Raw genomic sequence first — 22527 nt, forward strand, 5'->3', positions numbered from 1 at the left:
TTATATTGCCCTGAGCTGCCGGAGGAGCCGGGAGGAGCCGGGCGGGGAGCGGGCGCGGCAGAGGGTGCTCGTGTGTGCCGGGAGCCTGCGGAGCCCGGGAGCCGCGGCGCCTCCCGCCCCGGCTGCGAGCACAGACCCAGCCTACCCCTGGGTGAAGCCACCACCTCCGAGGCCAGGAAGCTGTGCCGTGTGTGCCCCGCATCTGCTCACAGCCGGCTGCTCCTCAGAGAGTGGGAGAGCTCACATCGGGATGTTGGAAATGTGCAGGAGCCCCTGATTGGGACTTGCTGTGGGATAAAAGAAATGAAGTTCTGCGGGCTGGCTGGCAAGGAGGAGAGCGTGATCAGATTCGTGTGCTCCACACTCACTGGATTTTGAATTCTTGCAAGTAAGTGGTGGTGGCTTTCCTGTGCCTGGGAAATGGGGAATCTGCAGCTAAACCAGAGGCGGAAATACTTTAAACCCCGCCATGTATATAGAAGTTGCAGCGTTGTTGGAGATGCTGTTGGGGCTGGATAGACTGGACAGGCAGGATTCCTGCTCTGCTCTGGGAAGCCTCAGCTGGGTTCAACTTTATGAGTTGGGCTCCAAGTTGTGTCAGTCCATGCTTTGTGCTCTGCAGCTGGGCTTGAAAGGGAAGAAAAGGTGGTGAGCTTGGCGGCACTGCTGGGATCCCATGGCTGGAGTCTGGAGGCTGAGTGGGAACTGATTGCTTTTGGGATAAATTAATTCAGTTCAGAGGTGTGTGGCATTGTGGAAATTTCCAGTTGTATTGTGGGTAGGGGGACAGGAGTATTGCTGGTGTGTGCAACGGGGAAATGCTGAGCTCCTGGTTATGGGTGAGGAGGCTTGAGAATGTGGTCACTGAAATGCTGTCTTTTGTAAACCTAAGATGATGTACAAATACTGCATTTGTGGCAAAAAAAGCCGCTGTGGTAGGCAGATGATTCTCAAGAGGACACATCTCCTTAATACACCCATCCCGTAGTGTGGAATGTGGCTTCCCATAACAGCAGCTCCAAGCTCTCCACTGGTCTCCTGCTGTGGCTCAGCTCTGCAGAAAACCTCTTGAGCAGGTTCTTGCCTTGGAGGAGCATTTTTCTGCCCAAGTGAATGTTCAGCAACTAGGGAAGGGTGGGAAGAAAGAAAAGTGTTGAAATGGTGTCAGCCTCGAGCAAAGCCCTGTGGTGTGGGCAGACAGTCATTCATCCAAAGGTTTTAAAGTGATATTTTCTCAAAAAGCCACTCCAGCACATGAGCAGCAATCAGAACTGCAGCTAGAAGTGTGCATCCAAGTTTTCAGACATTTGGGTCTGGCATTTATAAGTATGGTTGGCACCTTCTAAATCAAAAGCCTCAGGAGGTGTTTGACCATGAAATCTCATTACAGAGATGAGCGAAGTGGGTGAGATCTTGTGCCTGCTTTTTTGAAATAGTCTTAAAATTCACAAATTGCACCCCATGGTCTAGGGCAGATTCAGTGTTGTGACTAACTGTAAACAGCGCTTTCGCTTTTTGTAATTGAAAAGAAAGAAATCCATCTACTTCTGCTTCTTGTGCCTTTTTTGAAGCACAGCTCCCTGGGGTACCCAAGCAGAGTTTGCTGCAGCCGTGTGCACAGTTGCTGATGGAAATCAGCTCAAAATGTTCCTCCTGGTTTCGTGCAAATAGGCTTTGAGTAGCTTCGCAGACTTTTTTCTTGCAACCCTGCACTGAACACTGTGTGGTTTTATCAGAGGAGATGAATCAGAGACCAGGCAGAATCGTCAGCAGCAGCCCTTGGCTTTGCAGTGAATTTAATCTTGCTTTCATGAAGCCGAGATGAGGAAATTGCACCTTTTCTAGGACTCACAAAAAACTCCCACACCATGGAGTAGCAAACCATCTGCCTTTAGGGTGCCTGTGCTCGGGTGTCACACACAGGGGAGTGATCCCTCCTCCGAGGGCTGTGGGTGTTGTCGCACGTACGCAACGGCTGTGACCGCCCTCGTCTTCAAAGCCACCTCGGCTGGCAGAGCCGGCGCCTTACAAAACGCTGTCTGCTGAGTCTCCTGCCCCGGGAGCAGCCCCAGGACTGGGAGATCGATCGATAACTTTATTGGCAGGAAATTCGGGTGTAGGTTTCAGAAGGTCTGGCTGAGACTTTGCCTTGCAAAGCTGCTCAGTCCTACCTGAGTGCCTTCAGTCAGGCACTGGGTTCTGCTGGCAAATCTGTGATTTTGGGAGACCCAATGTGTTGTCCCAAGAAGTGGCTTCTCCCAGTGGCTGCTGAGCCTGAGCACTGAGGAGCTTGCACTGGGCAGTTTCACTGGTCAGAAATCCTGGAGTGACCACCGACCTGCCCTACAGAAAGTAGGCCAGAAGAATTCCTCCGCATTCATTTCTACTCAAGAAAGTCTCTCCCTTCAATCTTCAAAATTCAGGGATGGAAAATCCCCCTGCTGTGGGATAAGCTGCCCCATCTGTGCCTGACTCAGCATGCTGAAAGCTTCCACCTCGACTCCAACATCACACCAGCTCCGGCCGTCGAACCTCGTTAGAACTTTGTCTGCTCAACTCCAGAGCCTGCTCAGCTCTGCCCTGCTCCTGCAGCCCGCGATTCCGTCACTCTAATGAGCTGAACGAGTCCAGCGAGGAGCTTCAGGCTCTGTCTAACGCACCGGCCCTTTTGCAGGTAATCCGTATAATTAGTGTATGCTCAGACAGAAAAGCTGTGTTGTCTAATTAAAACGTTGTTGGAAAGGGAACAGCCTCCCCTTCCCAGCTCTGATCTAAGCCAGTCTGTCCAGCCTGGTTAGTCCTTAAAACCTCTCTGTCTCACTTTCTACCTTGAAATAATTGCTCTCCAGGGTTCATGCTTCAGTCAGGGCAGTTTCCAAAGGCATGGGAAGTTCTTAGATAAAAGGGTGCTTTCAGATAAAAGGGTGCTGCAAATGGGCAGAGACCTGCTGGTTATTGGGGTAAAAATGTGCCAAAGATGCTGCTGTGTGACTGGGCGTGCAGGGGAGAGGGGAGATCCTGTGGGTCTGCAATAGCTTCTGAGATTTACACAAGGCAGGGTGGCTTCTCACCAGAGCTCATCTGGGCTTTGTCATCCGGATGAAGATACGCAAGAGGGTGAGTAAGGGAGGCTCAGCATGTCCCGCTGGATCTCTGGGTCCCCATCTGTGCTGGTGGAAGCTGTCCTGCCCAGCCGTGCCCTGGGACCCTGCTGCTGGGCCCATCTGGATCAGCTACCGCGGCTTCTTGGAGCTGTGCTTCACTCCAGGAACTGCCTCCATCTCCTTTCGGATCAGGCATTTCCTGGGTGTCGGTGTCAGGCCAGCCTTTTTTTGTAGAGCAGGGTGCACAGAGCTGAGCTGTGTGGAGCTGGGAGCTGCAGCCGCTGCCGACGCTGGTGCAGCTGAAGGGATGCCAGCTTTTGCTCTGGGTTTGCAGTGCACTGGCAGCCGGGCAGGGACAGGGATGGTGGCATGGGGATGGTGACACAGGGGTCAGCAAAAGCCTCCTGGGGAAGGTGGTGATCCTGACAGGCTGGGGAGCATCCGTGCTTTGTGTTGGGCTCCCCAGCACCCTCCTGCCTCTGCACCTCTTGCTCTGGCTCTGCCACTGCCGCAGTTTGCAGGGGATGGCTTTTGCCTTGAGGAAGGCACAGGGACAAGGGCTGGATTTGGGCAAGGCACAGATTTAAGCAGACGAAAGGGATGGGAAGATTGGGTGTTTTCTGCTCTGGCGTCACAGCAGAGAGCAGCTGCAGACCTGGGGTTGTGGTGGCACAGGGAATGTGGGGTCTGTGTGAATCTGCTGCAGGAGGAGCATGTCCTGATGCATTCTGCTGAGCCCGGGGCATGAGGAGGGAGAGGAAGGAGAGGCTGAAGCTCACCCTATTTCCAGGAAGTTGAGTCATCCTGCCTGTCCTTTCTGGCCTCCCCTATGCTCAGGAGCAGTGTCACCCCCATCCCGCAACCTGGGGTACTGTCCCCGTGTCCCCAGAAGGCATTCTGGCATTTTTAGGGTGTCTCCAGAGGATTTTCAGGGCCCCTGGGGCATGTCCTTTTCACCATTTCGTAGCAACTTGTGAGCTTGAATCCTGCTGGTTTTGTTGGATTGTTTTTTTCAAAAGGAACCAGAATCTGAAGTTTTCTCCTGTGGTGGCAGAGTACCCACTGCCGAGTGTCCACACTGGGCTGGGCACTGGAGGTGTTATGGTGACCCTGGGGAGGGCAATCGCTGGCCAGAAAATGGGACACCCAGTGAAATGTCCCCGTCCAGAGCATCCAGAGAGACCCCCTGCTGGGGGACTGTGCTGCAGGGGTCCCTCAAGCCCTGGGGGTCATTGAGCACCATTTCGTGCCGTGGTGAGCCCAGCAGCTCCCGGCTGAACCCCAGCTCGTGTTCTCTGTCCCCAGAGCTCGGCCCTGCAGTGGTGTTGGAAGCGGCTCCCCCATGGCTGCAGCCGGCGGCGAGGGGACAGAAGGGACCCGGCTCCTGCCGGCCGGCGCTGCCCTGGCCCTGCTCGGTGGCCTGGTCTACCTGGGCGCCCTGTGCGCTGCCTGTAAACGGTACGTGCTGCCCACGGCTCCTCCCCTTTCCCTCCTGGGGCTGGGATGGGCCTAGGGATCCCCTCGGTGACATTTGGTGGCTGCAGGTGGAGACTCTGTGTGAGCCCATCCTGAGCTTCGACCACGGGGATCTGCTCACCCCAAACCCCCACCTGTACCCCAGTGCAGCTCTACCTGGCTGATCCTGCATCCCTGTGTGCTGCAGCCCCCCGGGACACCCCCTACACCCAAAAGCTCGGAGGAGCAGCCCAGAGAGGGCTGAGTTGTGAGTGGGATGGACAATGCCAGGGGCAATGCCGAGGTTGGTGCCAGTGGTGCCTTGCACAGCACAGAAGGCTGCAGGATGCAATTGTGATGTCCCCAGCCAGCACAGACCGTGCTGTGGGGCTGGGGAAGGAGCAGGGATGTGGGTTTTGGGAGTGCCACGTTGGGGGCCCGGGGCACCTGCTCCTCACCCTTGGCTTTGCCATCTGCCTTGGGCTCAGCCCCCCTTCTCCCTGCAGGAAGGGCAGGAAGAAGGTTGCTCCGGACGGGGTGAAGCTCGTGGATGAGGTAAGAGGACGTTTGGGGGGCAGGATCGGCCCCGGGGGGTGGTCTGGGCTCTCAGCCCAGCCTGAGGGTGTGTGTTCCCCCACGGCAGGCCCTGCTCCGCCAGACGCAGCTGCGGTCACTCAGCAAGTCGGACACGAAGCTGCACGAGCTGTACCGGGTGAAGGTCAGAGACGACGGTGAGTGGCCGTGGAGCTGGGGGAGCCCAAGGGGCTGGTGGCCCTGGGCAACTGCCTGCAGTCCCCATGTTGCCCAGAGAGTACATCGTGTCATGGACAGACGTGGCACTGTGCTGGCACAGGGGTTGGTACCTGTTGCATCCCCTGATTTCCTCTTCTCTCCCGCAGTCCAGCGTCCGGCCAGCCTGGATCTCGCTTGTCCCGCGGCCCCTGGAGGCGAATCCCTGCACAGCGCCGGCCTCCTGCACCGCGAGCTGCCCCAGATCCCCGTCCCTGAGCCCCCGGCCGCCTCCCCAGCCCCCGACCAGACCTACTCCAACCTGCTCTTCACCCCGCTGCGGAAACCAGCGCCAGACACTGTCTATGAGTGCCTGGCAGTGGAGGGCGAGGACGCCCCGGTGCCCCCCATGCCCTCTGGCACCCAGGTGTCCCCTCCACGGGCTGTGCATGGGGCAGCCGATTATGCCTGTGTCCATAAGGTGAAGAAGACGGTGTCAGTGGAGGTGCAGGATGGGGCTGCGGCAGGGCCCCCTGGAACACAGCACTGCTGGGATGGTGCAGGCAATGCCCCCCAGGCCAAGGTACGACTCTGGGGGGCAGCACGGATGGGGCATATTGGGGGGTCATTTAATTCCATGTCTCCCTGTAGTGCCCATGTTTGGAGTAAGGTATAAATTAGGATCCACTGCCAGGATCCTCCTGGGGGGCTTTCAGAAGATGGGGGGGACAAAATCATGAGGATGCAGGGATTGCCCCTAAACTCCCACCCTAAAAAAAAATTCCTTTTGCAGCTGGAAGAGATGTACTCAACGGTGTGCAAAGCCACCAGAAAGAAATCCCAGGTCCCTGCATCGAGCCAAAGGGCCGTGAAGGAGGCAGGTTCCGGGTGGCTGCCCCCCCTCCAGCAGGAGGGGGCCCCGGCAGCCCCAGGTCCCCCTGACCCCTGTTATGAGTCCATCAACGACAGAGCATGGACTGCTCAGGGCCGTGGCCCCGACCCTGACTATGAGGCCGTGGACATTAACTGGAAGAAGATGGCAAAACGGGGCAAGCTGGGGATGCCCTGTGTCCCCGAGAACCTGTACGAGAGTGTGGTGGACATTTGGGCAGGGGAGCCCCGGAAAGCCTCTGCACGGACAGCGGCCAATGGGCTGGAGGTTTACATCACCAACCTATAGCCCCCCAGGAGCAGGGGCAGGGCCATAGCAGGGTCCCACCCGGCTGGACACTGTCAGGTGCCGGGGGACAGGTGCCAACAGCCCTGTGCCCACCAGAGCAGCTGCATCCCTGTACACACTCTCTGTATATATTTTCTGTTACTTTTCTATGAGTGTCCTTGTCCCATCCCAGCCCAGCTGGTGCCAGCAGGTTGATGGTGGGATGTCCCAAGATGGGTATTTTGGGGGTGCTGTGTGCTGTGTGAGACAGGGCTGGTGCTGGCACCGAGATGGGAACAGGGTGGGGACCATGTTTTGGGGTGGGGGAATGACAGGGCTGTGGCCAGCCCCGTGCCTTGGGCTGCAGGATCAGACCCTCATCAGGGGGTTTCTACCATGACTGAGAGTCTCTGTCCTCTTCACACTGTGGGGGAGCCAAAGGCTCCCTCCAGCCCCCAGGAAGCCCTGAGAAGCTTTGCTCCCATCACAGAACATCCCTTGTTATGGGGAGATGGGGTCAGCCCTGCCTTCATGAAATCATAGCATATCCTGAGTTGGAAAGGACCCACAAGAGCTCATTGAGTCCGACTCCTGACCCTGCACAGGACAACACAAATTTCCCTGCTGTGGGCTGTGGGCTCCGCTCCATCCTCCATTCCCACACTTTCAGACCCATGCAAGGATGTCTCCATGGGCAGCCCTCTCCCAAACACCATTAAAAGCCTGAGAGAAGGTTTACACTCTTAAACTGAGTCTAAATCCCTGGTTCTGAGGGCTGCTGCTGCTGGTGCAGCTGGTGCTGGGAGAGCAGCTTGGAGCACAGTGTGACTGTGAGTGCACCCGTCCTGGATGGGTGGTTTGGCACCTCTGAAATGGGGACACACAGCCACCGAGAGCTGCTGCGTGGAGTGATCAGTGCCAGAGCAGAGCTTTGCACAGGGCTGGGGTAGAAGCCAGGGCGTGCTTGCCCAGCACTTGCTTCCTGCTCACCTCGCCATTACTCACTCCCCTGGCTCCTGTGGCCTCCATGTGCCAAAAAAGCTTGGGTGAGCTGGATCTGTACCCCGACCCGCAGACCCCAGGGCTTAAACTTCACTCCTCTTCTCCCCGTGGGGAGTTGCACATCCCCGCCCCAAGGGACGCCCTGGTGAGGCAACGACGGTGGCTCTGGTCACATGGCCACCAGCCGGCCAGCGGCTGCCTGACCTCGTGGCACGATGGCCCGGTGCTCGCTGGAGCCAGGTGGAACCTGCAGCCCCTGTGTCGTGCCGTGCTGTGCCAGGCTGTGTGGCAGGAAGCCACACGCCTTCCCTCAGCAGCTTTGCCCCTGCACCGCGGCAGGTGAAGAGATTAAAACCGAAAACGCGGCGCTCAGCAAACCCCGCTCAAGGCGTTAGAGCTGGAGGCACCCCAGGCGTCGTCAGCTCCGTGCTCGACGCCAAACCACAGCCGCCCTCGAGAGCTCCCATCCCCCTGCGAGATAAGGGGCGCTGATAGAACACGGCTGGTGCCGGTGCTACCGCACTCTTCCTGCTGCCAGTGGCACCAGAACGACGCGTGGGCTCCCCCCGCGCTGCCCCCGGCCGCACCCTTCCCCTGTTCCCCTTCTCCATCATCCCACCCCACATGGCTGGCTCCCTCCTACACCACCTGAACCCCCTGGGAGCTGTTTTGGGCTGTGTTGCCAGCCACAGGAGCATCACTTCCGCGTGGGATCAGTGTGGCTTCACTCCGGTCGCTGCGCTGCCCGTGGGCTGGGATGTGGGTACCACTGCGCCACCTCCCTGGGGGAAGGCAGGCTTGGAATGGCACCAGGGAAGGGAAAGCTGTGGCAGAGCGGAGGTGGCCAAATTTGGTCTCCAATTTACCCCAGTAGCAGCAGAAGCCGTGCAGGGCTGCCTGCTTGCCCATAATCCCTGTGGGACGTGGGAGAGCCGGACTCAAATAAGAGAAAAACTGCGCAGCCCTCACGGTGACGGAAAATGTCCCTGGAACGCCAGTTGGAGGCTCGAAATCTGGGTGGTGAATGAAGGATCCATCCCAAAACATCACTTGGAGTCTCGGGCTGTGATCGGGAAGGTCGGGGTTGGGGTCAGAGCGAGGGGAGACGGTAGGGCTGGGAGTACCCCGCCTCAGCCGCGGGGACAGACGTGTGCGGGGCTCTTCGTCACGCTGCGAGGGACGGTGCTGCGAGGGACGGTGCTGGACGGTGCCGTTCCCACAAGAGGGAGCGAGCAGGAGCCCAGCGAGCGCCGCAAGAGGATGAACGGGTTGCACATCGTATAGTCCCGCACGCTGTAGGATGTAGCCCGGTGCTGCAAGGCGCATTACACGGTGCACGGTGTGACACCTGCACGGTGCGACACCTGCACCGTGTCACACACCGCATGGCGCTGTACGGGGCTCTGTACTATAAGGACCCGCACCCCCTATGTCCCTGCAGCCCGTACGGCTCCGCAGCCCGAGCAGCTCTGTGGCTGTACGGCAGCACAAGGCTCTCCAGCCAAACCAGCCCCGCACCTGAACAGCTCCGCACCCCGCCCAGCCCCACATCCCTGAAGCTCACGTCCGTGTGGCCCCGTCCCCCGGCAGCTCTGCACCCCCAGCAGGCAGCCAGGGGACATGGGCAGTGCGGGCACGGCCCCGGCTCTCTCTGCAGGACCTCCTGGGCGAGGGGCATCACAGCCCAGTCCGCAGCCAACCCGCCCCTGGCAAGGGAGTCCAGGTACCACGGGGGGATGTCCCAGGGATGGTGATTCTTGGGGGAGCCCTGTGCAGGGTCAGGAGTCGGACTAAATGATCCTTGCATGTCCCTTCCAGCTCAGAAGGTGCTATGACCACGATTTTAACTTGGGATGCCACCCTGCCGCGCCCTCCTGCCCGGGCCGGGGGTCGGGCTGGCGGCACCCTGTGCAAGGGCGGGCGATACTCGTGGAGTTGCACAACACCGAACGGAGCTGCCGGAGCCTTCAACTCCGCGCTTCGGCCGCCGTTAACCATTAAACCAGAGCGGGGACGGCCGCGGAGCCTCCCCCGGGCCCCACAGGCTCCTCCAGGGCTGCGCTAACGGGGGCGGCGGGATCCGGCCCCCCAAGGACGGGACAGGATGGGGAATAAAGGCTGCTCCGGCTCTGCTCCTCCTTCTCTGCTCCCCGGGCAGGTGTGGGGCCCCGCGGGTGTCCCGGTTCCCGGGGGACACTGCCCTTCACCCGGCTGGTCCCCAGTTCCTGTGGTGTGCAGGGGGACCCCGCGGGCGGCCGTCCCGGGGCGACACCGGGCGCTTGGCCGGGTTCGTGGGGGCTTTCCTGGTGTGCTGCTTTTTTCACTCTTACGAAAGCACCAGGGCATGGCGCAGGGTGGAAGCGGCACCTCCAGCCCCCCTGCACCACAGCAGGGAACACGGGGTGGCCAAGCACCCCAGGAGCCAAGCTGGGAACATCCCCTCCCCAGGCAGGGGATCCGCGGGATGCCGCCCCAGCAACCCCACAGCCCCCGAACCACGGGAATCAGCCGTGTCAGCCAGCCCAGGGCTGCTGAGGGAAGGCAGGGGAGACAGGAGGGGGGGACAGACGGGGGCCACCATCTGGGACAGCCGCACGGACTCTGTCCCGGCCTTCAGGCTGCGGGTTGGTCAATCCAGCAGCAGCAGGACCCGGTGGCCTGTGGCCGCCGCCCAGCGCTCGGGGCCCCGCGGGTTTTGGGGCAGGTGAGGAGCGGAAGGCAGATGGGCGCCAGCCCGAGCTCCCCAAGCACCCCACGCACCCCAAAACCCCATGCACCGCATGGACTCCACGTATCCCCTTGCACTACAGGTACCCCCTGCTACCCCACATACCCAGGGCACCCCAGGGCACCCCAGAATTCCATGGACCCCACGCACTCCAAGCATTCCATGTGTCCAGGCCATTCCACGCATCCCACATGCCCAGCGTACCCCATGCACCCCGTGGAGCCCATGCACCCCGTGTACCCCCAGTGCACCTCGGTACCCCAAGTACCTCCTGTACCCCTGGCAGCCCGGGCACCCCACCCACACCCAGCCCTGCCATTCTGTGTGGGTTTTAGCAGTGATTCCCCGTGGTGGGCAGGACTGACTGAATCCGTGTGGAATTAGGGACTTCTTTCCTGCTGGGAACGACGCACACACCCCAAAAATCCAGACCACACCCCCTTTCTAGCAGAAGGTCACTGTAACTTTTGGGGGAGCCCTAGAGCTGATGGGGGAACACTACAGGCAAGTTCCAGGGGGTATAAAATTTCGGAGAGAACTTTGGGGGTACCCTGTAAATTTTGGAGAGTATAACTTTGTGAGGAGCTCTGCAACGTTTGAAGAACCCCTGTAACTTGTCGGCGTCCCTATAATTCGGCCGGTCACGTCATTTTTGCGCGAATCCCCCAAATTTTAACGCTGCAAATTTCACCCCGGTAAGTCCGCAGGAGCCGTCGGGCGTTCCGCGGGATGCTCCGCGGTGGCGGGATCCCCGCGTTTTTTTTTTTGGGGGGGGGGCGCCCATAATCCCGCGCCGTAACAACAAAATCGGAACTTTCGGGGGTCTTCCACAACTTTTGGGGAGCCCCGCGAGTTTGGCGGGAAAAGGGGAGGTGACTTCACGGTGGCCCCAAGGGTGCCGGGGAGCACTCAGCGGTGACGGGGGTGACACGGGCGGCCTGGTGGGAGTGGGGTGAGGCTTTGGGGGGCTGTGTTTTTTTGGGGGGGGGGGGGTCCCGCGGGCAGCGCGCGCGGCGGGAGGGCGGGGCACGCGAAGATGGCCGCTGCCGGCGGGGGCGTGGCGCGGCCGGGGGGGGCGTGGCGGCCTCGCGAGGGCGGGGGCGTGGCCGCCGGCGGCGAAGTGGCAGCGCGCCGCAGCCAATCAGAGGCGCGGAAGGCGGCGGCGGCGTTCCAGCCCGCGCGGCCCGGCCAATGGCGCGGCGCTCGGGGGGCGCGGCCCGGCCGGCGCCGACACCGGGGCCGCGCGCGGCGGAGCGCGCTCCCCCCCCCGCCGGGCCGCGGCCGCTCCGCGCATGGACCCCCCGCGCCCGCCCGCGGTCCTAATGCCCGCCCGCCGCCGCCGCCGCCCGCCGCCCCCGCCCGCGCCGCCCGCCGCCCGCGCCGCCGCCGCCAAGGTACCGGGGGGCGGCGGCGGAGACCGGGGTGGGATCCGGGGGAGGCGGCGGGGGGGCGGTGACAGCTGACAGCGGCCCGCCCGAAACTTTCCCCGCCGGTAAAATGGCGCCGCGATGGGATAAACTTTGGGGGGCGGGAAGGGGGGGGGTATGGCGGCGGGGCTTGGGGGGTGGTCGTGGGTCACATCACCCGCACCCCCGGGGGGATCGTCTCTCCTGGATCGCAGCCCTTTGCGATCTTCCAGGGATCTCCCGCCGCCGGGATCCACCCAGCCCCGCCCCAGGGAGATCAGCTAGGATCCGCTTGGAGCGGGATCCGCTTGCAGCGGGATCGACTTGGTGCTGGATCACGTGGGATCTGCCTGGAGGGGGATCCACTTGGTGGCGGAGCGTGGGCAGCGGGTGCCGGTGTCTGGGGTTGGCCTGGCAGGCACAAGTGTGCTCCCAGCTCTGGGGATACCCGCTGGATCCCGGGTGATCCGCTCAGAGCGGGATAAACTTGGGATATGGATTCCTAAGGTGTGGATCTATACCGGAATGTGGGTGCTGCCACTTTAGAGCTGCGTTGCCAGGAGGGTGTCAGGTCGTCTCCTGGCTCTGTGGAGATCCCTGCTGGATCCCTACTGATGCTCAGCCAGTGGGCGATTGCTGGGAGCAGCATCACAGGGGGATCTGGAGAGTGCTAAGGAACTCCTGGCTGGATCCCACTGCGGCCTGGTGGGATCCACTTGGGATTTACCCCAGGGGGACCCACTGAGCGGCTGGCAGGGTCCCACCACAGCCCTGCCTGGAGGCGCCGATCCAGCTCCCCAAACCCACCTTCCCATCCCACCGAGGTCAGGGGGATCCCTGCGGAATCCACTGCTCGGGGATCCCTGCTGCCCGCTGCCGTCTCTCCCGTAGGCTCCGCTGGGATCCGAGGGCTGGCTGGGGGAGCCGCCGTCGCGCCGGGACCCGGCCAGCCAGGAGGCCATGCTGCGGGTGCTGGATGCGGGGCTGGAGCGGTGCCTGGCACTGCACTCGGCCGTGCAGTGCATCCCCGTGCCCCGGCACAGGTAGGGACACCGGCACGGCCACCACCCTCCCACCGGCACTGGCCTCACTGCGGGAGCCAGGGTTTTTTTCTGCAGGAGGACTTTGGCCGCTGTTGGCCACGCCGGGATCCCTGGCAGTGAGCGGCTGTCCCGCTGTGGCAGCTCCGGGGACTCCCAGCTGGGAGCATCACCACGTTATCCGTTTGCAAAATGATTTTGGGTACTCTTGACCTCTTGCCTTTTTTTTTTAAAATCTAAATTATTTATAGGTTTTTTTCCACCTCAGGGAACTGTTTGGCCCCAGGCAAGCCATCCCCATGTCCCTGGGCAGAATGCAGGTGCCAGTACCCTCTGGCACGGTGCTGCCCACAGGCATGGAGGGTTGCCCCTGGCATGGCACAGGCAGTGGCATTTTGGCAGCCTGCCTGCACCTCTGCCTGTGCCATGCCCAGGGGAATTCCAGCCAGCTGCTGGGGTGATCCCTGGAGGGGTCAGCAGCATCTCAGGGTGCTGCAGAGTGTGGGGACACCTGTGGATGCCTTTCCACCTGGTGATGCCCCCAGCATGGTGGGGCCACTGAGACTCTGTGCCATTCGTGTGCCCCCACACAAACCACCGTGGGGTGGGTGCAGGCCACTGTGGGTGGGAGGTCCCAACACCTCAAGGGGGGAGGGAGAGCTATAGAGGGTCCCAGGGGGCCCATCCATCCTGACACAGTCCCCTCTGCTCTTGCTGGCAGGAAGCTCTCGGGCAAAGCAGGCATCGATGAGGTGATGGCGGCCGCGGTGCTCACCAGCCTCTCCGCCAGCCCGCTGGTGCTTGGGCACCCACCGGCCACTCATGCCCCAGGTAAGAGCATGTCCGTGTCCCCCCCATCCCTGGACACGTGTCCCAAGGCAGGACCTGACCTTCCTCTTCTCCTCAGCAGAGCCTGGCAGCGAGGTCTGGAAGGAGGCTCCCACCATGTCCTCCAGCTGCAGCAGCAGCAGCAACACCAGCGGGGACTGGAGCTGGGACCCCTCCAGCGACCGATCCTCCCCCTCCACCCCCTCACCCCCCCTCTCCAGCCACGTCCCCAGCACCTTCCTGCCTGGCCCACTGCCAGATGATGGCCCTGATGAGCCTGACAGCACCCACTTTGTCTTTGGAGAGCCCACCCCACGGAAGAGGAAGGTGGGATGAAGCTGGGGATGATGATGGGGGTGAAGTTGGGAATAGTAAGGATGGGGATGAAGAGGAGGATGAGGTTAAGGATGAGGGATGACAGTTGGGATGAGGTTGGGTACATGAATGAGTTGGGGAATGGGGATAGTGAGGATGGGGATGAGGAGGATGACATTTGGGGTGCGAATGGAGAAGATGGGATTGGAGATAGGGATGAAGGTTGGGATGAGTTTGGGGATGTGGATGATGATGGGGGTAAGGTTGGGGATGACAGTGAGGATGATACTGGGGCTGGGATGACAGTGGGGCTGGAGATGAGGTTGGGAATGAGGAGGATGATGGGGATGGAGCTGCCAGCCTGACGCCTCTCTCCTGCAGAACTCCACCAAGGTGATGTTCAAGTGCTTGTGGAAGAGCTGTGGCAAAGTCCTCAGCAGCTCCTCAGGGATGCAGAAGCACATCCGAACTGTGCACCTTGGGTAAGCACATGGGGTCCCCTGGACACCCCCAGACCCCCTGGTACCCCTTGCAGGGTCCTGCCATGCCGGGGGAGAGTGTCCCAGCCAGCCTCTGCTCTCCCTGCAGCCGGAAAGCCGACCTGGAGCAGAGCGATGGCGAGGAGGATTTCTACTACACGGAGCTGGACGTGGACGTGGACGCGCTGACAGACGGGCTCTCCAGCCTCACGCCGGTCTCTCCCACCTCCTCGGTGCCTCCTGCCTTTCCCGGCCCCGAGGCTCCTCCGCCACCAGCGCTGCCGATCCTCGACCTGGCCCTGGCCTCCCCCTGCAGCCCCCCGGCCCCCCCTGGCCGCTGCCACGTCCACACAGACCACGCGTACCAGGTGAGGGGCACAGGGATGGAGCGGGGACAGGGATGGAGGTGGGGCTGCTGCACTCCCTCATTGCCTTGTCTGACAGGAGCTGTGTCCTCTCTCTCCAGGGCTGCCGGACCCCTCCGCGGCCACCGCTGTCCCCCACTGTCCCCACCCCACCACCGCCCAAGCCACCGGCCGTGCCCAGGTGAGCCATTGCCGTCGCACCCCACCCTGTCCCCTCTCCCCTGCGTGTGTCCCCCCCGTCGTGACTTGTCCCCTCTGCCCGCAGGCGGCCGCGGGGGGAGGCCAAGAAGTGCCGCAAGGTGTACGGCATGGAGCACCGGGAGATGTGGTGCACGGCGTGCCGCTGGAAAAAGGCCTGCCAGCGCTTCCTCGACTGACGGAGCCCCGCCGCTCCCTCCTTCTTGCACATTTTGCACTCGAGGTGCCTTCGCGCCCCCCTGGCCGCGCCCCCGGACTCAGGGAACGGCCCCCCCAAAAGCTTTATGCACACACACAGCCCCCCCGCCACGGAGCTTGTCCCCCCTGCCTTTTCTTCCCTTTGAAAATAAGCTAAATCCAACCCTGCTCCTTGCCGGCAGGGGCTGGCGGGGGGCGTCCGGCTGCTCCCAGCCCCCTCCCCACTCCGGTTTGGGGACGCCCCCATGGCTCAAATAAGCTGTGCCTGTGGCCGGCGGGGGCTTGGAAAAGGGGGTGTCTGTTCCTGCCCCTCGCCTGCTCCCGGGGGGCAGCCCCAGTGCCCAGGGCAGAGGTGGGCGCCTGCCCCCCCTCACCCCCCCCAGGGGGGTTTTTACTCTTTGTAATGTCATTTGTCTCTCTCGTTTCGGGGAGCCCCCACCGGGGCAATGCCCCGGGAAGTGCCTGCAGGAATGCGCCCATTTGCACTAAGCCAAACTGCACAAAGAGGGGTCTTTTTGTTTTCCTTTACTTTTTTTTTTTTTTCTCCTTCGTGTGGTTTTTATTTTTTAAATAAAATATATGAAAATTCATATTTTTACCTACTCCCTCCCACAGCACAAGAGCGCGCGGGCCGCGGCGCTGCGGCAGCGGGGTGTCTCCAGCCCTGGGTGGGTTTTAAGGGGTTTAGTTCACTTTAAACCCCCTTTTTACCCAAAAAAAACCCCTTTTCCCCTCTAAACCCTTTCTTCCCTCTCATCCTGTCACTCTCCAGCCCAGGCAGCAGCTTGGGTTTGGCCAGGTCATGCCACCCTGCTCCTCTCCCCATCCAAGGAGGGGACAGGGAAGGGTGGTGGCCCTTCCACCCTCCTGCCCTGTGGGAAGGTTCCCTTTGCATCAGGGATCCCCCCCCCATTGCAGGGTCCCCCCTTGCAGGGGGTTGGACACTGCTTTGGCCCCATGGGTCAGGCTGGTGCTGTGCCCCCACTTGTCCCCTCCCGGGATGTGATGTGTCAGATCCAAAAGAAAAAAAAAATAAATATTTGGATTTTTTTTTTAATGATTCCTGTTCTTTAGTTACTATTAAGAGAGGCAGGGTGGGCACCCTGGGCCCCTTGGCACCCCCAAACCCACTGCTGTCACCCTCCTCCTGCATCCCACATCCCCCAGGGATGGCATCACCCTGTGCATCCTCCCGGTAGTTACTTAAAGTTCAGATAAAGACCAAAAAATAAGGAAATTGCCACCAACAGGCAGCATGGAGGGAGGGAACGAGCAACAGGTGCCTGTTTGGGAGGGGGAAGGGGAAGGGGGAGGGTGCAGCACCCCCAGCCTGAGGGTGAGCAGGGCTTTCTGCTGGGGGGAAGGGGGGTTTTGAGGATTGGGGACCCCCTGTTCCAGCATCCAGGAGCAAGGGTGGGGTGCAGGACCCTGCAGCTGGATCCTCCATGTCACCCCATCCTTCCACAGAGGGCAAGGAAGAAAATAATGATTATGTATCAAATAAAAAAGAAAAAGCAGACAAAATTGTAGCAGCAATTTCCCAATTTATTGAAACTGATTGATTTTTGCAGGTATGTCTAAGCTAAATCCCATCACAAAGGTTCTATCCGAGGGGCAGCCCCCGGCAGGCGAGGAACTGGGCAGCAACTAGAAAATAAAATCAGATTTACCTGAACTACATCGACAGAAAATCAGTACAACACAGCATGTTCTCCCACTGACTTCTGGTTACGAAATCTCCTCAACCTCCCCAAAATATTAAACACATCTTCAATACAAACACAGGTTTATAATAATTAATATAAAGTCAGTATAATATAGAATATTCCCAGCAAAAAAAAAAAAAAAATCAACAATCTTCAAACACCGTCCTTTTTGTGTTTGTTCAGCTTTATTTTTGTAGACAGGTTTAAAGCACGTTGAAAAATAAATATATATGAAAGCATACACACAGCACTCTGACTAGGGGGACTAAAAAGAAAAAAAGGCTGAAATTCAAAACACAATTCAGGATCTACAAAATCAAGGAACCATTAATTATGGCTTTCGTAGGAGTCGCACGTGTCACAGAATGAGCGAAAATTAGATTATCTTTCAGAATATTGCAAAAAATTCCAGTTTTTGCATTGTTTTCATGGAGTTTCTTTCCTCGAGGGTGATGTGCAAAAGGGGGAGCTTTGAGGGGAGGGTGCTTGGGGTCAGTCCCAAAACACACCCACCCACCCCACAGCCATAGCTTTGCTTTCAGGGAAGTGGAGTGTTTAAAGGCAGGAGTGGGGAGAGGAAACAAAAGGGGAAGTAACGCTGGAGTGGGTTTCCTTCTGGACAAAAAAATACTCGTTTTGTTGTCCAAAAAACTGATTTTTGATTAAAGAAAAAAAAAGGGAAAGGACAATCACTTGGCAAACCTTCATTAGGTGAGTCCCCTCTTCCTCCCCGCAAAGCTGCTCTGCAGCTGTGAGGCTTTGGGGTGACCTTAAAACCCACAAAACTGGGGAGTTCATGATTTTAATAACATTTTTGGAAATCCCAAATCGACACAAGGACCTCGTTTCGCTCCATCCTTTAAGATGCTCTCCATGTCCACGGATCCCTGGGATGTTTTCCAGAGGGCATTGACAGGACGATGCCCTCTGCCCCGTTCCGCACGGTGGCCAAAACGCTCTCTACTCCTGGCACTCAGATTTAAAATAAAAAATGAGGGTAATCAAGGAATTCGAGGAGGAACATTTACATGTACAAATGCTTTAAAAAAATGAGTTGCAAGTTCTCGAGACAGAGTATATCCATGTTTTACCTCTAAGGGAGTTAATTGTTTTGGAACGAAGTCTGTATATATATACACACACATATATATATATTTAGAAAAAATTAAAAAAAGGGAACCTCAGTGAAGTATACAAAGCCCTGAAGGGAAATACAAAGACAAGATGCAGAACAGGCAGAATTAGTGGGGTTTTGTTTAAATCTCCAAGAGCAGAAGTTTGCATAGGCAGTAGATCCGAGAGACCCCGGAGAGAAGCTGGAGGGACGCGATCACCTGGAGCGACTGAGGACGTTTATAAAGTTTCAGCATAAAAAACGCACCCAAATTCCTTTTTTCAAACCCAAGTCGGAGCATAGAAGGTTAAAGATGAATCCCTGCACTTCCAACTCTGCACACCTCCATCAGAACAAAGCACTTCAATAGACATCAGGTGTTAGAAGGGTTTTATTTGGTAAATGGTGTGTATTAGTGGGACAGAAGCACGTGCGAGGTTATAACATGAAAAAGTTAAGTTTTTATGTGGATTTTCCATTTTTCTCTCCTTTTTTTGCTTTTTGCTTTATTTTTTGCATCCTCAGCTCAAAGGAGCCTCAAAAGTGGCACAATTAGGAAACACTCCTGAGCACTGCCCGGCTCTCTGCTCACCCTTAAATATAAGGAAAGAAAAGAATAGAATATTTCCAAGGGAATTGTCAAGAAAGCTCAGCACTCCGTAACTCTGATGACAAGATTGAGTTACCCAAGGGCACGGAGGAAGAGGAGGGCTTGGCCCACAGCCAGTCCTCCTCAGAAGGTGGATGCACACACCAGCATCGGAGGGGATGGGCCATTGGAATGTCACACAAACCCAGGGGTTTGAGCTGTTTGGGTTTTAAAATTCTCTTTTAAATAGATTTTTACATATAAAAAGCAAAGCTACAGATAAATCTTTAAGTACTGTATGTATTTGTCTACACGCAACAGGTGAGGCTGCACGTTCAGGACCTCAGGCACCCCCACCCCCTCCATATTTACAGGGTAAATGACAATAAATACAGAGCCCACACTCTGGGGGAGCCAAAATTGGGGTAAGGGAACAGCCTCCTCACTCTGGGACCCCCCAAAACCACTGGAAAAGAGTACATAAAGGTCCAATTGTGATATACTGGGTGGGTTTTTAAAGCTTTTTAAGTAGGGGAGGAGAAGGAAAAGAAGCTAAAATGCAAAATGAGATTTTTCCAAGAAAAATGTTCCTGCATGATCCGCTCTGCTCCTCCTATATTTAAGGAAGGGGTTATCCGTGCTCACTGCCTAAAGCAACAAGTCCCCCTAACTCCTCCAAGGGGTGGCAGCATTGCTGGTGTGGCCCCACTGAGCCACACAGAGGATTTTAGGAAGACCTGCGTTCCCACAGCACTGAGCACCCCCAAACCGATGGGGCAGGAGCCTGGAGGCTCCCAGTGGAAGCAACGGTGAGCTGGGACGATGGATGCAGAGAGAAGGGGGTGAATGTCTGCAAGGAACTGAGGAGCAGAGAAAGGGAATGAACACCATAAACCCAGGAGGCAACTGGAACGGGGGAATGAAGAGAGATCCAGCTCCTGCAGGTGCCAGGATTGAGGCTCCCACTGCACTCCACGAAATCCCGGCACCGAGTGGCTTAAATCCTTTCAGATTATTTGCTTTATGGGGGTTTATTGTACAATATACTTTTAACTCCTTTGCTGGGTGGAACCACGCTTTTCCTCATGGACCACCAGGCCTGCAGGAAGGAAAATAGCACCTTAAGTCATTTGGCTTCTGGCAATGGGTTGTCTTTCGTGGCAGGTTTCAAGGTACCACAGTCACAGATGTCATAGAAAACTGCTTGATGGCAAGGAAGGAGTGAGGTCTTCAGCTTTTTTTTTTTTTTTAATTTAAAAAAGCACCAGAAGCAAAGAGGTCAAGGTAGAACAAGCTGTTTCTCAGGAACAAGACAATTCCAACACACACTGTTGCTGTTGTTATTTAGGTGTAGCTGGAAGAAGGCAACGGTGGCCGATATGAACAGGGAGAATTCAACTACCTGGTGCAGCCCCACAGAGTCTGAGGAGATGCTGGGAGAGAAATCTGGTTCTTATTTAAAGAAAAAATGGTTTATTCGAAAATTTACACGGAACCAGTGCAGCTAAATCTGAAAGTTTTTGTCATAAATAAAGTAGGTGTTAGACCTACCAGTGATCAGTGAGAGTGTTGAAATTGGCAAGGAAGAACAAGGTACCCAGGTGAAATCCTGGCCCCACCAAAGTCCATGGGATGGGAGCAGCAAGATTCCACCCTGCTGGGATCTCCTCACCTCGGGCTTCTCGCCTTTCCCAGCTCATCCTGCACTTCGCCGAATGCCCCAGTTTTGCTACAGTTTGCATATATTTGTGAAAAAGGCAGCGGAGCAAAGGGAGAAAAGTGAAGATATTTGTGGAGAAGAGTGACAGGTACAGAACTACCTGTGCCCTCTAGAGTAAAAGGGGTTTCCAGGAGCACCAACATGCGTTTTGGTGCCTGTGAATGACCAAAGCTGGAAGACAGGATGTGGGTAAGATGCCAGTAGGTCCAAGAAAAGTCACAATCTGTCTTTGATGGTGATTCTTTTGGAAGCTAAGAATCCAAGAGAAGTACTCGTAAGGCTGTAATCTGACTTGCCTTTTGATCTATTTGGCTCCATAAAAAAAAATTAAAACTCTTTAAGTAACTTTGCAAAAGGCCTGTATCATCAGGGGAAGCCCTCCAACACATCCATCCATCTGCTTTCACAACCTTAGCTTGGAATTCCACTGCTGCTGGGATTTTAGCACAGACAAGGTGTTAAAAAAAACCCCAACCAACCAACCAACCTGCTTTGGACACAAAGACCTCCCTGGTGCTCGGTTCGGAGTGGGAAGGGGAGGAGGATTCATGCTTCACCAGCCTCCCCACACCTGCAGAGACTCCACCTCCCTCTGGCTGGCTTGGCCGGAGGGGTGGCCGTGGGCAGGGAGTCGCAGGGGGAAAAGGGAAAGGAAAAAGGGGGAAGGCGAAGTCAGTTGTGCCGCTGGAAGCGACACTGCTAAGACAGTGTCTGAGAGGAACAGAGAAGGACTTGTTTAGAAAACACAAGAGTTATTTTGCACACATGGACGACAACAAGGCTACTTAGTTTTTCCAACATACTCCTTCCTCCCCACCCTCCCTCCCCCTACAAACAACAGAGCGAAACAAAAAAAAAAAAAACCAAACAAAAAAATAATCCCTAAGAAATCCAGGTAAAATCCTTGTCGTTCTCCCCAGAGTTGTCCTGCTCCTGTGGGGAGTCGACATCTTTGTCATCATCTAAAATCACATCATCCTGTGACATCCCCACGTCATCCTTCCACTTGATGTCGTCCTCGTCTCCCATCTCCTCGTCTCCTTCCACTTTGATGTCATCTGGGTCTTCCATGTACTGCCCTTCCCCGGGGTAACACTCGTCTGGGGACCCTTCTCCCCCGTTGTGGTCCAGGTGCCCGGCGATGCCGCGGCCGGAGCAGTCGGCACAGACGCCGTGGCGGCGGGAGCCGTGCTTGATCCCCACGCTGGCTGCCGACATGAACACTCGGTTGCAAACCTTGCAGACGTATTTTTTATCTTTGCTGTGGACCTGGAAAAGAAGAAAGATCACAGAGGTGAATGCCAGTGGAGATGGAATGAGAGCTGTTCCCATGTTCTCGCAAAGGCAAATCCACAACTGCAACCTGAGATCACGACTGGCTTCCACCATGAACTCAAACCCACCATGATTAATTCGAGCCAGCAAGTATGAAACACAATGGAAAATCCTTTGGGATTGCCTGTTCATCATCACACTCATCATTCCGAGAGGAAATTTCATTGCAATTTTTTTTTCTTTCCTTTTCTTTCTGTTTTTCTGGGGTGCAACAGTTGTATCACACCCACCACCAAGAGGAAAACGTTAAAAAGAAAAAAAAAGCAATCCACAAGTACCAGTTCTGTGCAGACTAGAGAAGAACAACCGCAATCAAACCAGTGTTAATCATGGTGATACAGTGGTCTCCCTCCTGATCCCACTGCTGTCCAGAACCAAAGAACAGGAGCACTGGGAATGCCTCCTGTATCTCCCAAAAAATGCATCTGACTGCACTTCTCACCTTATTTCTGACTACTTTGGTTTGACACAAATGTTTCTCCTCCATAACTCATTCTGCAAGAATCCTGGGCATGTGGACCTATCACAGAATATGTAGCCAGTACAGGAAGCAAGGAAAATGCTCTGCAGGATAGAAGAATTCACTTCCAGAGTCAAACTGCGTTATTCAATGAGCAAAATTACATACTTTGAGAAGCACAAAACACCTGATAAAGGGTGAAATCTGTCCCTGGCCACTTTTGCCCTGCATGGAAGGCAAGGAGCTTGTCAAACCACTCAGCTGTTCTTCAGGCAAAGGAAACCAGAGCAGTGAGAATTCTCAAACTCCACCACAAGGAGCCTCATCAGGTACTTTCACTTACACATATATAACTACATGTAAAATACATATTAATTTTATTAATATGTAGAACAGTTCAGTTGGAAGAGACCCATGACAATCTTCTAGTCCAACTGCCTGACTGCTTCAGGGCTGCCCAGTACTTACTATAAATGTGTATTTTTCTTTTCTATTTTTTTTTCTTTATTCTTTTATATGTTAACACCACACGGGGACAGCACAGGCACTCGATGCCTGGTGTCTGCCACTGATCCTCAGGAGAGACTTCAGGAAGTG

At 56.7% G+C, this 22527-nt stretch overlaps 3 protein-coding genes across 9 annotated transcripts in view; 2 read left to right on the forward strand and 1 right to left on the reverse strand.

Moving 5' to 3' along the window:
* Window positions 1-44: 44 nt before the first annotated feature.
* Window positions 45-7195, forward strand: LIME1 (Lck interacting transmembrane adaptor 1). The gene is made up of 7 exons (XM_019284366.2): window positions 45-388; window positions 2424-2674; window positions 4410-4562; window positions 5066-5114; window positions 5203-5290; window positions 5459-5871; window positions 6082-7195. The coding sequence occupies exons 3-7, from the start codon at window positions 4447-4449 to the stop codon at window positions 6466-6468; spliced, it is 1053 nt and encodes a 350-aa protein (XP_019139911.1). The 5' UTR covers window positions 45-388; window positions 2424-2674; window positions 4410-4446; the 3' UTR covers window positions 6469-7195.
* Window positions 7196-11213: 4018 nt separating this feature from the next.
* On the forward strand, window positions 11214-16063 carry SLC2A4RG (SLC2A4 regulator). Its single transcript, XM_039563646.1, has 9 exons — window positions 11214-11493; window positions 11543-11571; window positions 12475-12626; window positions 13345-13454; window positions 13531-13778; window positions 14148-14248; window positions 14355-14613; window positions 14712-14791; window positions 14876-16063. The coding sequence occupies exons 1-9, from the start codon at window positions 11214-11216 to the stop codon at window positions 14985-14987; spliced, it is 1371 nt and encodes a 456-aa protein (XP_039419580.1). The 3' UTR covers window positions 14988-16063.
* Window positions 16064-16530: 467 nt separating this feature from the next.
* The window catches only part of ZBTB46 (zinc finger and BTB domain containing 46), a 53356-nt gene continuing 47359 nt past the window's right edge, over window positions 16531-22527 (reverse strand). For all 7 annotated transcript variants that reach the window (XM_039563281.1, XM_039563278.1, XM_039563280.1 and 4 more), the window contains one exon: window positions 16531-21404. In XM_039563281.1, coding sequence (XP_039419215.1) covers window positions 21018-21404 — 387 coding nt within the window. In that variant the 3' untranslated portion in view covers window positions 16531-21017. The remainder of the gene's footprint in view (window positions 21405-22527) is intronic.

The sequence above is a fragment of the Corvus cornix genome, chromosome 20, assembly GCF_000738735.6.
Source record: "Corvus cornix cornix isolate S_Up_H32 chromosome 20, ASM73873v5, whole genome shotgun sequence".
Taxonomy (NCBI): Eukaryota; Metazoa; Chordata; class Aves; order Passeriformes; family Corvidae; genus Corvus; species Corvus cornix.

Excerpts from the sequence above, each read along its gene's own strand:
- SLC2A4RG (XM_039563646.1), top strand. The coding sequence starts at position 11,214 with ATGGCCGCTGCCGGCGGGGGCGTGGCGCGGCCGGGGGGGGCGTGGCGG. Across the intron at positions 13,455-13,530 it reads ACCGGCCACTCATGCCCCAG|CAGAGCCTGGCAGCGAGGTC; the intron begins GTAAGAGCATGT and ends TCTTCTCCTCAG. Across the intron at positions 13,779-14,147 it reads CCACCCCACGGAAGAGGAAG|AACTCCACCAAGGTGATGTT; the intron begins GTGGGATGAAGC and ends TCTCTCCTGCAG.
- LIME1 (XM_019284366.2), top strand. The coding sequence starts at position 4,447 with ATGGCTGCAGCCGGCGGCGAGGGGACAGAAGGGACCCGGCTCCTGCCG. Across the intron at positions 5,291-5,458 it reads GGTGAAGGTCAGAGACGACG|TCCAGCGTCCGGCCAGCCTG; the intron begins GTGAGTGGCCGT and ends TCTCTCCCGCAG. Across the intron at positions 5,872-6,081 it reads GCAATGCCCCCCAGGCCAAG|CTGGAAGAGATGTACTCAAC; the intron begins GTACGACTCTGG and ends TTCCTTTTGCAG.